General features: G+C 39.1%; 1 protein-coding gene across 2 annotated transcripts; it reads right to left on the reverse strand.

Moving 5' to 3' along the window:
- Positions 1 to 343: 343 nt before the first annotated feature.
- LOC117295897 (organic cation transporter protein-like) lies at positions 344 to 14,347 on the reverse strand. Of its 2 annotated transcripts, none has more exons than XM_033778686.1 (10): positions 14,268 to 14,347; positions 6,535 to 6,765; positions 5,939 to 6,135; positions 5,464 to 5,654; positions 4,708 to 4,906; positions 3,919 to 4,053; positions 3,319 to 3,404; positions 2,594 to 2,714; positions 1,595 to 1,667; positions 344 to 973 (listed from the first exon to the last, which is right to left on the reverse strand). In XM_033778686.1, exons 1-10 carry the CDS (start codon positions 14,325 to 14,327, stop codon positions 809 to 811), a joined length of 1,458 nt encoding a protein of 485 aa, XP_033634577.1. In that variant the 5' UTR covers positions 14,328 to 14,347; the 3' UTR covers positions 344 to 808. The 2 variants fall into 2 exon arrangements, with proteins under 2 accessions (XP_033634577.1, XP_033634576.1); XM_033778685.1 differs by lacking the exon at positions 14,268 to 14,347 and adding an exon at positions 7,615 to 7,941.
- Between the last annotated feature and the right edge of the window lie 17 nt (positions 14,348 to 14,364).

The raw sequence follows: 14,364 nt of genomic DNA on the forward strand, positions 1-14,364 counted from the left end.
TTCGAACTATTGTGTTAATTCGCGCGCCTGTAGAAGATGACATAATGTCCAATTGTTATGCAGATTTCTTCAAATCGTTGAATACTTAGACATCTTAAAGCGAGAGTTCCACATTGACACAAAGGAAGAGCAGTTTTAAAGTTCATGTATTAACCAAAAATACAAATAATGAAGTTTACATGGCCAGATTTCGCCGAAAGACATTTCAAACAAATACTTTTCCCGAACATGAAACGAACATAATTTTGTTTTCTACGTCTGATGGAGTTGGGATAATGTGTGGCTCCCGAAAATATTTTTAAATCGTATAAAATTAACTACCACTTAAATTTTTGGATTCGTGTTACACTTTAAAAGAGAGCTTTATTACCTTCTCGAATCTTTAGTTATTTATATTTCACACCTATATTTCATGTTAAATAGGCTAAGTATTTTACCTACATCTTTAATAATAAAAAACAAACAAAAAACATTAATTAAAGTCAGTTTGCAAACAGAACCTCCTCACGGTGTGTGCAGGATTGATTTTATTTCGGGCTGATAATTTAATTCTCGTCATCCAGTTTATGAAATTAATATAAAAGCGGGCAAAACAGCATTATCTGTTGCAAACTGCTAACTAACTCTTAAAAGTGCAAAAAAAAAAAAAACCTTTAAGAAGGAATTTACTAAAAAATATTGTTGCCATGCCTCCCCCTCTTTTCCAGATAACCCCCTTTAAAGTATGTTTCGTCCAGTTATTACTTTAGTATTGTCATTATTTAGTGTATTTAATTACTTTAACGTTTCAGCGCTTGGAAACACTTTGTTATCCACTTCTCTCTTCTTCCACTCTGTACTTTGTCTTCTCGACATCTTCAAGTGTCTGCGGTTGTTTCTTCCCCAGCGTCTCATGAAGAACCAACACACTCAGTCCAGCTAGCACCGACAACCCTCCAAAAATCACCATAGGCACCCAACCAATCACCTTACCCTATAGTAACAATAACACATCAGTAAAATTAGAATCATGGCGGTCGAATTGGTGGCTAAGGATACGGCTAAGGCTAGATCGCCGCATCACCAAGCGCTGAAGTAAAGGAAGTCCATAGCAACACCCTTAGCAACAGTCGTAGCCGTAGCCGTAGATGCCATATTGAGATATGGACGCCTGGGAGCATATATTTATTTTTACATCGCAGCGAGGGGCTCTGTAATGTTCTTTAATACTGTCATTTCCTGTCTTTTGATGAGACTACGTTTTTATAATATTTATAATATTCTTTATCCCGATGCAAATTTAACATCTCTTAGCCTTTATAATAATGCAGTACTGATAATGTTCCCTATTTGAGGATTATCTCAAAAATGGCAAGATCGAGGATGAATGTCATTCCAAATGTTAAAAAGGCGAATTCAAAAATTCATTTTGGTAATGACCGAAATGGCTTCTTATCGTAAACTATCGCAAATCTCTCAATAATACGGCTCTGTCTTGGGTATGGGTAAAACAAAGGTCGCCCTCTGTTGGCCAAATCCCAACTCTACAACCGGCGCAGAGAACCTCTTCGAAGGGGTGTTGGAATAAAAGTTTTTGATAAAAAAAAGATCTTACCAAGTACATGATTATCGGAGCTAGTACTCCGCCAACACGGGACGCAAAAGACGACAACCCAATGCCGAGATTCCTAACATGAAAACAAAATAATGTGATAGAACAAAAACAATTGTTGATTTATGATGAGAGGGATAGTGAACCGCCAGCAATTTCCTGATTTTTTTTTAAGGATTCCCTTTTTGAATCGATTTAGAAAAATACAAATTCCCATTGAAAAGCACGACGACAGTTGCAATTAATGTCGTAATGCAGAAAAATTAATTGCGAACCGCTATTATTGTGGGTTGATGTGTAGTAGTGTTGTGACACAGTCTAGACTTACACATTGAAAAGATATAGAATTTCACGTCTAAATACAAAATTGGAGCCGAGGAGCAATACATGCAGTTACCGAAGGGCCAAATTCAAATAGTTTTTAAATAACTTCTTCACAACTTGATATAAAAATTAATGGCTTTAATATAATATCCTATACAGAAGGCCGCTGTTAATCACCTTGGCCCAATTTCATAAAGCTATTTAGCTCAGATTTTTGCTTGGCAATTATTTGCTAAGCAGAACTTTAGTGGGGCGCGGGCAACAGCCACAACAATGTAAACTTAATGTAATTTTCGCTGGTAACCTGTTTATGCTAAGCAAAACTATTTTTATCTAGGCCTATTTCATAGAGCTGCTTAGCGGCCGATTTTGTGCTTAGTGTGCGATTTCCATTTCATAGCGATGCTAACCGTTAGCACACGAAAAGGTATACTAACCTGCCGGTGCTTACTGAGTGCACGAAAACAAATGACGCACAATGCAAATCCATGGTGAACGCGCAATATGGCCGCCTTATTTTTCTGCTAACCTATAAATTACGCTTGCACCTTAACAATTTGTTCTGCTACAGTAAGCACGAAAGTGTGCTTACCATTAAGCAGCGATATGAACTTGGGCCAAGGTAAGTCATTGCTTATTCCTGCTAAGCAATGGCATGTATAAAGCAGACTATAGTACCTAACCACTGTTGGGTAGAGCTCTGAAGCATAGAGAAACACGATCGCATAGGAACCTGCGATACCAAACTTGCCCAACATGGCCGTGGTGACAATCAGAGCAGTGAGGTCCGTACCGGATTCTATACAAAACAAACCAAGAACAAAAAAAATCCAATCAAATAATCAAATCACATACAGGCTTTGTTGGAAGAGACAACAATTCAAACAGGTACCACATCAGGGCGATCTTGGTGGTCTGGTTGTTAAGCCACTGCTCTAGATGCAAAGGTCTTGGGTTCGAATCCCATCCGAGTAAACATGCCTTTGTTCACACAACTCGGGAAAATACTAAGTATACAGTTTAAGCACACATCGGTGCAAGAGTAAAACAAAAATTAGTACCACAACTTTGGTACATTAAACTGACAGTATATACACGCAAAGATCGAACGACTTTAAGATTTTTTTTTTCTAGCAGGGGCTAGGCTGGCCGAGTTAAAGGTATACCGATCTTTGTCCTTCTACGTAACATACAAAATGCCACAAACGATTGTTCCTATCCTTCCAGCCTCACTATTTTTATGGACCAGCCACAAATGGGGGAAAATGTAAGAATAATGGGTTTACATCTTACCTAATGCATCAATGTAAAAAAAAGTGTTAGCAAAAAGTTAGCTGGTCCCATGATAGTGAACCCTAATTGAAGAAAATGTTAGACAGGATTTGATATGACTTTAGGCCTACCTGTCATTTCAGGAATAAATGCAGTTGCAATACAGGCAACACCTCCAAAGACGTGGAATACACACAGAGGCAAACGACGTCCAAACCTTTAAGGAGTCATAAAAAGAGGGCGCTATATCAGAAGTAGTTCGTGTGTAGTTCGCCATATGGGGGGGGGGCTGCGGGGGGGGGGGGGAACACATAATCTACTTCCTTAAGAGTTCAAACATATTCAGGAAAAGCACGATGATTGTGTATACTTTTATTTATGAAATCGTGAAACTATGTTGTACCATTATAAATCCTTTTATGCATTTTGAAAGGTTTGTGTTTGTTTGCATGCTTCAAAATGTTCAGCTGGCGTTCTTTAATAATGTTTTTTGGTCTCATCTGAAATAAACTACAAGACAATATCACACAAAACCAAAACGACTGCAGTGGAGGCTATACAAGCATGAATCTCAACAACCCCACGGTAGAAGTTCAGACAATGGTATATTGTAAGGGTGTTTTTTTTTTTTACCAAGTAACGACTGCATTGGAGACTATTATACGCAGGGAACTTCACAATCCCAATGTAAGAAAAAAGTTGAGTACGGATGTAAGTGTATTTTTTTTTACCAAGTAACGACTGCAGTGGAGACTAAATACGCAGGTATCTCCACAGCCCCACTAAGAAAGAAGTTGAGATACGGATCTCCAGCTAAGCTACTGGTATTAAGTGACAGACCGTAGTACACCAGGCTATTCACAAACCTTTAAAATAAGAGAAGAAAAGGGTAATACGGCAACACTTTCAAAAATAGTATATTATTTTGAAAATAAACCTAGATGATTTTTGATGCGAGAAAAATCATTATTAAACATTCATAATCGTATTTACAATTAAGCCTGTCTGGTTATTGTGTGTATAATAATTCCCAAATTAAGTTTAAACCTCTATCCACTTTACATTGCGTTAAATAGTCACTTGTTACCTATACTACTTGAAAAGCTTCCGGGTCAAAGGTGATGCCCTGAACTGTTTTTCGATTGAAACACTCATACAGTATTCAAACCCCATACCCAAGATATACCAAATAGTGGCTCCAATGTCGAAGGGTAAAAGCTGCCCTTGAAATACTTCAATGTTCAAGACATTTGCGGGAATCAATTAAACTAAGAATGTTCAAGCTCAATCAATATGAAGATACAAGCATTAGGCATTGTCCATGAATTCCGTACAAAATGTCTTCCCGAAGTGGCATTTCCCCCTAAAAGGGTGAACTCTTGCCCTTCAAACAACCCATCGAGTCTAGTCAGTAGCGTGCCTTCTGGATCCCCTTCCCTTTCGCACCCAAGAACTTAAAATCATCACCTCTCAGCACAAAAAAAGAAGAGACAAACCCCACAAAAAAAAATCCAGCTCACCAAGCAAATATCATTACGATCGATATGCGTCTCATCCCGGGTGTGCTGAACAAATGCCATAGGGTGAAGAGCTCCGGCTTGCCGGCGTGATGATCATGGGTGATCTTTGCAGTGTGGCCCCGAACTCTCTCCTTCAACGCCCCCTCCTCCACCCCGTCGGGTGTTTCGTCTAGCCCTAAGGGCTTTTCAGCAACATCCCCTAAGAAGCCCAGATGGATAACATAAGAGAACACAGTCCACTTCAAGTTCGAACACATGTATGTGAACCACTATACAAATTAAACTTTAAGCAATAAGACGTGGGTGTTCTTTTTTTTCATTAAACTCATGTGCAACATTTTGCATGAGGTTTCCCTGTGACCAATATAAGGAGCTCTACCCTTTTCTCATTAATGAACTTTCTGAAATAACCCAGATATTCTCTTTAAAGAGCCGCTTTAGGAAAAACGTGTAGTTGCAGACGGATTAAAACGAAGTGATTGTTTAAACAGTCATCACTATGACGTCACATTCCACCTTAATAATGTGTCTTATGTACTTGTACCGAAAATGAGAATTTAGTATTAACATTAAAACCAATAAAGAATCGATTAATCGCTTTAAACACATTGTAAAAAACGTGTGCATCTTTTCCTGAATTTTCCGCAATGCGCAATTCTGAAACAGTCTCAACTCCTAGAAGTATACAGAACCGGCAACATTACAAAACTCTAACAAAATGAATGAATGAAACAGCTGAAACGAAATGGCACTTACCAGGTTGGAATCCTTTGTTTTCCAATGCTCTTTCTGTAGAGACTTTAGAGGAACCAGACGATTGTTCGTTTGTGGATAGCACATTGTCTGGTAACGGTACCCTGTTAAACCGCGCTATACGGTGTAGTATGGCCTCCGCCTCCTTTACGCGACCACGAGACATCAGCCATCTTGCAGACTCTGGTATTATCCTATAACAGAAACATTCCTTATCAATAAGCTACATTTTTATCATTTTATTTCACTTTGATAAATAGCTGTTGAAAATATTTGTCTAAAAATAATGAAAGCGTGAATCAGACTTACAACTTTAAGTTGTTCTGACATATCTATGATGACATATCTATGATGATATTAAAAAAACTTGTGTCATGACCATCAGGACAATTTTAAATGTATGCATGTATAGGCCTACAATGTCAAAAGATTAAACAATCAAAAAATCCAAACACTAACTACTCCTTTAATATCTTACCACCAGAGTGGGATCGTAAGTAAACTGGGTAACGTTATAGCAAGCTGCAGATGCCGCCAGTCACGAAGCAGGTACGCCAGACCGGACAACGACATGATCCCACTCGCCCAGAATAGGGTCAACAAGATACCAGCGAAGGCTCGCCTAGACGGGGAGAACATCTCAGTTACCATCACGTATGACGTAATATCTACACCCTACAGGGGGAAACAGACCACGAGAATCAGTGAGGTTAGGCTAGGCCAGAGCTGGGTACTGGGTTCTGGGTACTGGGTACTGTACGGGTACTGGGTACCCAGTTGCGACAACTTCCGTTTTAGAAGCCATTTTCGTTCCCCAAACGCATGTTCGCACACGAACACCTGACTAGACGTCATTCTTGGACCACAAAATGGCGTCTAGCTAACAGGTGACCAAAGAAAACTGTCTTGGATTCTCGAAAAAATTGATTTCATCCGGCAACTCTACTGCCACCTATAGCGTTTGAACAAAAAATCTCTCATTGCAAATTACAGACGAATTTGTGTTAAAGTATATTTTTGTCTTTTACTAAACAAACAAAACAGCAACGTCAAGTTACGTCTTGCTCCGTATACCTGCTCGATGACACCAACGAAGAATCTCACCGCCATGAAGCCGTACAGGTTGCCCGTTAAAGCCACTCCGACACCAAAGGCGACCTGAGCCCAGAGGGACAAGAAGAAGACGGGACGGCGGCCGTATCGATCGGATAAATGACCGAAGAGAAGAGAGCCTACCATCACGCCCGTCATGAACACTGTCTGCGATAATTCTACGGAGGCATCCTTACCACAGACGAGGTCCCACTACGGATAAAGGGAAGATAGACAGTATTTAAGATTGTACAAACCGATTACGCCCAATGTGACGCAGCGTACGTTTACGTTACGTTTTTTGACGTAACGTACGTTTACATTACGCTTATTTCTGACGTAACGTACGTTTAATAATACGTTACGTTCATCTTTGACGTAACGTACGTTTACGTTACGTTTGTTTAGTACGTTTACGTTATGTTTATTCCATCGTACAGAATAAAGAGTGTCAGGTAGTTGGACAGGAAGGCGCAACGCAATCGGTTTATGGATGCTCAACATTCAATGGGATTGAGTGCAGGTCTGGAGTACCCATTTGCAACAACAAGGGTGCAGTGCCAAAACGCAATGATCATACCAGTGCGTGGATAACCACTAAATTAATGTTAATGCGGAGAGATGGGGGCAGAATAATTGACCAATGTAAGCCCGTACTAATTGTGTGCATTAATTAGTGGGATTATTGCTATGTATGCTTCACTTATACAATGACAAGAGGAGTATTTAAGTGATGATGTAACGAGGTCACACTCACACAATCACCCTATGTGTGTTTTTTGTTCACTATATATATATACATAAGTAAGGTTTTGTCTTTTTGTTCTTGCAGTGCACAAGGACAAAAAGACAAAACCCTTACTTGCAATCCCCAAAAGTGATAATTATTACAGTTTTGCATGGTCCGATAAAACATTATTAATCGATTGCATGTTTCTTGTATAGGTCCAGCCAGTATTACGGCCGTGTCACATTAACCTTATGCATTACATAACATATTATTCAACAGTACAATGTATGAAAGTGGTATAATACCAGTCGCTGAATCAAGTTTTGTCCCACCTCTGTAACTATTGTGTTGCCATAAGTGGAATCATACACCCATCCGTCACCACATGGTTCAGTCGTATTATCAACAGAAACATTCACATATTGTTCGCACTGCGAGGAGATCTTCAATGACCCACTACCAGACTCCCGCACCGCCGTCTCCTCGGGCTGATCACCCGGTGGAGCATCGCACCGATAGTCCGGCACTGCACCCAGGAACGATATGGCCAGCATGTGCCATGCCGATGGGACCTGACCGGCCAGGCAAATCAGAATGTAGACGAGAGTTTGAAAACGACCAAAATCACCGAGGAAAACAAGCACTTGGTCTAGCTCCATTATTCCAAAATTGATAGCTCAATATTGTAATAGCTGTGTGTTATATCATTACGTGATGACCTGTTCATGTATGGTGCAAGATAAACATAGCTACACGTGTGTGTAGAGTGTTACAGTTATGTGACTCCCGTTTGAGGTCAACCTTTGACCTCAAGAGGTCTTCTTTTATATGGAGATACCAGATATCGATAAGCTGTTAATAAATTAGCAGTGCTGCGGTTTTATATGTGATAGTACTAGTATTATGCATATCAAGATACTTTGTATTTTAATACAAAGTATCTTGAAACCATCGTATGGGGCAGCTGTATGGAGTTGTGCATTGTTTCACAAGAACACTTGTATATCAAAAAGTATTTTATTTTTTACAAAAATACTTAAAGAAAACATCTTCGTTGCCGTCTACAAAAGTACAGGAACCAAGGAAATAACTCCAAAGAGGGATGCATTATTTTGAGAATAAGTTCAAGAATCTGTTTTTTCTTTTAGTGCACAGACCGAGTCTACAGAGTGTAGGCAACACATAGCTGCGTTTCCATAAAAGTGAAACATGGAGACACACTCACTTCACGTGCATCGAAGTAAGAGCTAAGGAAGCTTATTGCCGCCACATGAATAAAACTAGCTCTCTTCTGATCATGTACGTACACGAAAACTTGTCGTGTACGTAATTCAAAGCTTGCCTGTAGGTACATGATACATACAAAAACATTTTTTCTGTACGTACGCGAGAAATTGTCGTGTACATACACGATAAGTTATCGTGTACAATTACATGATAAATAAAAACTTATCGTGTATGTACACGATAAATATAACAATTATCGTGTATGCACACGAGAGCTTGTCGTACATGCACGAGATAAGTTATTGTGTACGTACACAATAAATCAAAACTAATCGTGTACGTACACAATTAGAGAGCTATTTTTTATTCATGTGGCAGTAATAAGCTTCCGTAGAAAGGGAACACACACTAGCATTTTTTTCCCTGCAAGAATGGGGAGCAAGGATCATTGGGGGTTATCAATGATACCATTATTGCACTCTCCTTGAGTGCGTGTTGACACTATGATGTTGACTGTAGAGGTTAGAAGGGACATCTTGATGATGAAAACAGGGTCAAGGATGAACTTGAGAAAACAAAGGACTGTATTATAAAGACATTTCTTGAAAGGGCACGGCAGCAGTGTAAGGACATGACAGCAGTGCGTGCCCATTTACGTATCAACTAGTACTTGTTGCGTCAATTGATCATTGAAGAAATAATACACAATTTTTTTATTGTGTACAGTTTCTTATATACTATTCAAATAAGTGACCAAACCAATGCTTACAAAGCGAGCTGCTGATTTTCTGTTAAATTTATTAAGGGAGCTCAATCGTAACTATTATGATGAACTCTGAAGGGGGATCAAAAATGGGTTCAAGTTTGTGAAGAAAAACATTATCAAGCAAAACACCGGTGAGAAGAACAACTGACTTATTAACAAAGTCTTGCAACGGCTCGTTCCAAAGATGTCAACTCTCCAAGCGCGTTTTCCCGGCTCATTTTGCATTATAGTGAGGGGGTGAGCTATAGTGCGCTGTGCCCGTTGGAACGAGGTTGTCCAAGCCTAGGCTCTCCATAACTTGTTACGAACTTATACAAAATTGGTAGAATTGGCGAAAACGGGAATAACCTCCCGTTTGTGAACTTTAGATCAACCCACAGAAAGACATTGATGGAACAGAAAGTGACAGTGCGACAGCCAGCCAAGTCTTGTGGTTTGATCTATTTTCAGTTGATACCTGGAAACCGCACTGTGGTTATCTTGCTGCTGGTACTCGGTCTGGGATATTGCGTACCGCAGAGCAGCGCCCCCATTTGTCGGTCGTAGGTCAATTTTTTTTTTCAAAAAACGTTAGCCTCAAAAATTGATGATACTCGTCAAAGGCTATTTAGTTTGGAACTTTAAAAAAACTATCACTGCATAGTTCCCCTGGTATCAAATAAGGTAATGCAGTAGAAACAGGCAAATCTTGTCACCAATATTCCCCGTGGTCATTCGCGCGGTAGTAACGTCTTAACCTACCCATGCACTTGACAAAGTCAAACAAGCGGAAGATTTCTCGGAATGCTCCATTTGCTTCTCTCTCAAGTTCACGCGTGAATAATAGGGGGTCACTCAATGGTCTACTTTCCAAGTGTGGCTTCTACTGCAGGCATCGCAGTGAAGTGGGAACTCCAAGTATGTTTACATGTTGATGAAACATTCATTGCAGTCATAATGGAACAACTCAAGTTCAGTTCTGTGTCCCCATTTCTAGCGAAGATGTCTTTGCTCGTCTGGGTTCTTGTATATATTATCGACAGGACTAGTCTATACAGTATTGGCTCGTCTACATATTATCAAGGTCATGTATAGACTAGAAGTGTCTGAGTGTAGCTAGCAGTGAATTATCAGTCTAGTTGTGACTTGGGCCGCGTTAGTTTTTTTCCTTCACACCCTCGTTTCTATAACAGAAGTTTAGGCACTTTAAAATTACCTTGAAAGCACCCGGGCAATACGCTATTACCGTGACCCTGTCGATTGGGCCAAAAAAGCACTCCTTTAACTATCCCAACTCCTTTGGAGTATGCAGCTACGGCAGCCGCGCAAAGTATAGCTAATCATTCACATCTGTATACCCTTTCCAAGATATACCATTTACTCATCGAAAGTCAATTATAATGTCTTGCTAGGCCGGGTCATTAGTGTCACAACCAGGAGTCGAACCCGCACTCTGATGACGCAGCCTTCAGATTTAGATTTTGATGCTCGGCCGCGACACTCAATTCAATTGAACAACAATTGAGTAACAAATCAGTAATTCATTATTTTGTGGTGACGATTTCAAGAAATATACCTTGTCAGTGTTGCAAGAAGAGGTCATGAAACTAGACCAATGGGGCAACCACTTATCGTTCACAGAGGATACCATAACGGCAATTATAGTCACACCCGCCGTCCTAATTTCAGCGTGCTCAGAAAAGGCGCGAAGTCTCAGTGTCAACAGAACCCAATTTCATAGAGCTGCCTAAGCACAAAAATCAGCTACTACTACCAAAGATACGCTTATCTGAACAAGGTTACCAGCCAACTACAATTTATGCCTGGTATCCTGCTCATTAAACAGTGTTTAAGCAATATCTTCTGCTTCAGCATCTCTATGAAATTGACCCAAAACAAAAAGTATGGCTATTGCACCAATGAGTAGAAAGATGGAAACAATCATGTGCATGACAATTTTTTGTTTGCCATTAAGTAGAATATGCCTGAAGTGTATGTTTAATAATAAAAACATCATCTAGACCGCAGACCGAAAGGGTCCCAAAGGTGATCCGAATTGAACCCAACTACTAAAAGGGGGTCAGTGGTTCATGGAAGGGTTTCAAAGTGTTGATCCGGGGTCTGGCTAGGGAGTTCCAGACTAATCCCCACCTTAAAGTCACCTGGAAGTGGTATTTTTTCAAAATAAAGCTTTTGTCACTAATATATGTGTTTTGATGAGTGGAATGTGAATAAACAGTTAACTAAGGTTTTAAAAAATCAGTTCTTTTGTTATTTACAAATTTAAGAGTAGACCCCGACCCGAGAGGGCGCTGTTCGTGACGTCAATCGAGGCAGACTTTGCCTGTGATGCGTAGAGTAAACACAATTGCAAAGTACATGTACGGACCAAGTCGTAAGTTTGTACGTTTCAAAAAAACAATTTTTTTGTTTTTTTCCGGCAATGCCGACCAGGTGTATTGCTGCTGAATGCAGAAAAACACTTTTTGAAATGTACCAACTCACGACTTGGACGTACATGTACTTTGCGCGTGTGTTTACTATACGCATTGCAGGCAAAGTCTGCCTCGATTGACGTTACAAAAGGGGTAGGCGGAGTCAGCCCCCAAACAACTTTATATATTTTTTAAACATATAAATCGTGACAAACAATTACTAAAAAATGTTTTATTGTTCGTAAGCATATACTCTTATGTTTGAAAGAAAAACAATTATATTTCCAGGTGACTTTAATCCTATCAATGAATGACTCGCTAATCCAGTTGGTTATACGGTTAGTATTATCAAGACGGCATAACCCACTGAATATTATTTCATTTTTGTTTTAGATACTTTTGTTGCACTTTTTCAACTAGTTTTTCAATCTGAAACATAATGTATCATTCCAAAAATCAACGAAATAAAAATCATTTGATAGAGCATGTCTTCCTCTATCAGAATCCACTAAGAAACAGTTGGGCTCTTCAACATTTACAAGTTTATGACTATTTTTGTACAAGTCACTATGATCTTTAATATGTTATCGTGACCTTTGACCCAATTTTTGAAATAACGCATCATTCCAAAAGTCAATGAAATGAAAATCACTTGATAGAGCATGTCATCCTCTATCAGAATCCACTAAGAAACAACTGGGCTCTTCAAAATTTACAACTTTAAGACTATTTTTGTACAGTTGGTAGGTTACAAATTAGTAAATTTATACATGTACTTTACTTTATAAATAAATAAAAATAAAAAACTTTCCAAAGTTACTAAAATTGTTATTGGTTTGGGATTTTTTCATGTTGAGGGCTGATGTGGTCTAACCAGAATCATACTTTAAAATACCAGCAGTGACGCACCCAGGATTTAATTTGGGTTGTGGGTGGAGGGGGTGGGGGGGGGGGCATTTTTCCGAAACAAAATTCTTTCCAAGATGGTAAACAAAAAATGTCACCATGCTGCAACTCTGACTTCATCGGAAGGTTAGCATGCCTTTTCGTGTGCTATACGGTTAAATGGAAATCGCACAGTGAGCACAAAATCTGCTGCTGAGCAGCTCTATTAAAATGGGCACTGAAGTCAGAGTTGCAGCATGGTGAACAAATTGTTCTTGAGGATTTCTCAGAAAGTTACTATGCATTAATTTGTTGTTCAAGATTCATCACAAGGGGTTAAAGTAAGACTGCATAAGTTTGTGATCTACTGAAGAAAGGCAGACAGCTTCTCCATCTCAACCTTGATGTAATCTCTAACTGGGATCACTAATAATCACAGTGGTGCACCCGAAAGGGGGGGGGGGGGTGGGGGACGATGGGTCTGGGGGATTGATCCCAGCCCCTCCAAGGTATTCAATTTGTTTGTTTGATTTGTTTTGATTTTTTGTTTTACAATCTTCGAAAGAAATTTTTGGGGAAAATATGGCCCACCCCCAAAAAATAATAAATCCTGGGTGTGTCACTGCTGATAGTTTAAATTCTGATTCTGGTTAAACCACATCAGCCCTCAACAAGAAACAAATCGCAAACCATGAACACTGTAAGTAACTTTAGAAACAGAAGAGTGAGGTTTGTTGGTGGATTTATTATGTAAAGTATATAAATTGACTAGTTTGTGACCTAACAACTGTACAAAAATGGTAATAAAATTGTAAATTTTGAAGAGCCCAGTTGTTTCTTGGTTGATTGTGATAGAGGAAAACATGTTCTATCAAGTGGTTTTTATTTTGTTGATTTTTGGAATGATGCATTGTTTCACAAATTCGGTCAAAGGTCACGATAACATATTAAAGATCACGGTATACTTGTACAAAAATAGTCATAAAGTTGTAAATTTTGAAGAGCCCAACTGTTTCTTAGTGGATTCTGATAGAGGAAGACATGCTCTATCAAGAGATTTTTATTTCATTGATTTTTGGAATGATACATTATTTCAAAAACTGGGTCAAAGGTCACGATAACATATTAAAGATTACAGTGACCTACATTTCAGAAAAGTTATTTTTGACAAAAGAACTGATTTGAGCATGCAATTCTCATCATTTTGATACCAAATTTGCATATATGTGATGAGAATTGACATGGTTATGACATATTTTTACCAAAAAGGTGGTATTTTACCCTAAAAATGTCAGATTTTAGTGGTTTCTGTCCTGACCACATGGTAAGTCCGATCGGGCTAAAAACTGCTGTGCATTCATTGCTCATAAGGACCTACAATCACAGCAATCTTTATCAAAATCGGAAGACATGAGGTAAAAAAGTGCGTTGGTCTGACATGGAATGACCCATTATGAGAAGCATATTCCTCTAAAAAGAGTTTTTGAGAAAGAAGTACTTTCTCACTGAAATAATAAAATAATTCAGGCGTGAAGGCTAGGACCGAAGCCTTTTATTAAATAAGGTATCTGAAAGCACACACAATGTTTGCAAAACGGTTTTTTCTTTCATCATTCTCTTGCAACTTCGATGACCAATATTGGATTCAAGTGTTTACAGATTTGTTATGGTATGCAAATGTGAGGATACATACGCCAAGTGAGAAAACTGCCAACTGGTTGCTCCTTGGGGCCGAAACTTCACTGCCACACATGAATCGAAGGTTTTCTCGACTTTTCCACACACGACGC

Source organism: Asterias rubens, chromosome 10, assembly GCF_902459465.1.
Source record: "Asterias rubens chromosome 10, eAstRub1.3, whole genome shotgun sequence".
NCBI lineage: Eukaryota > Metazoa > Echinodermata > Asteroidea > Forcipulatida > Asteriidae > Asterias > Asterias rubens.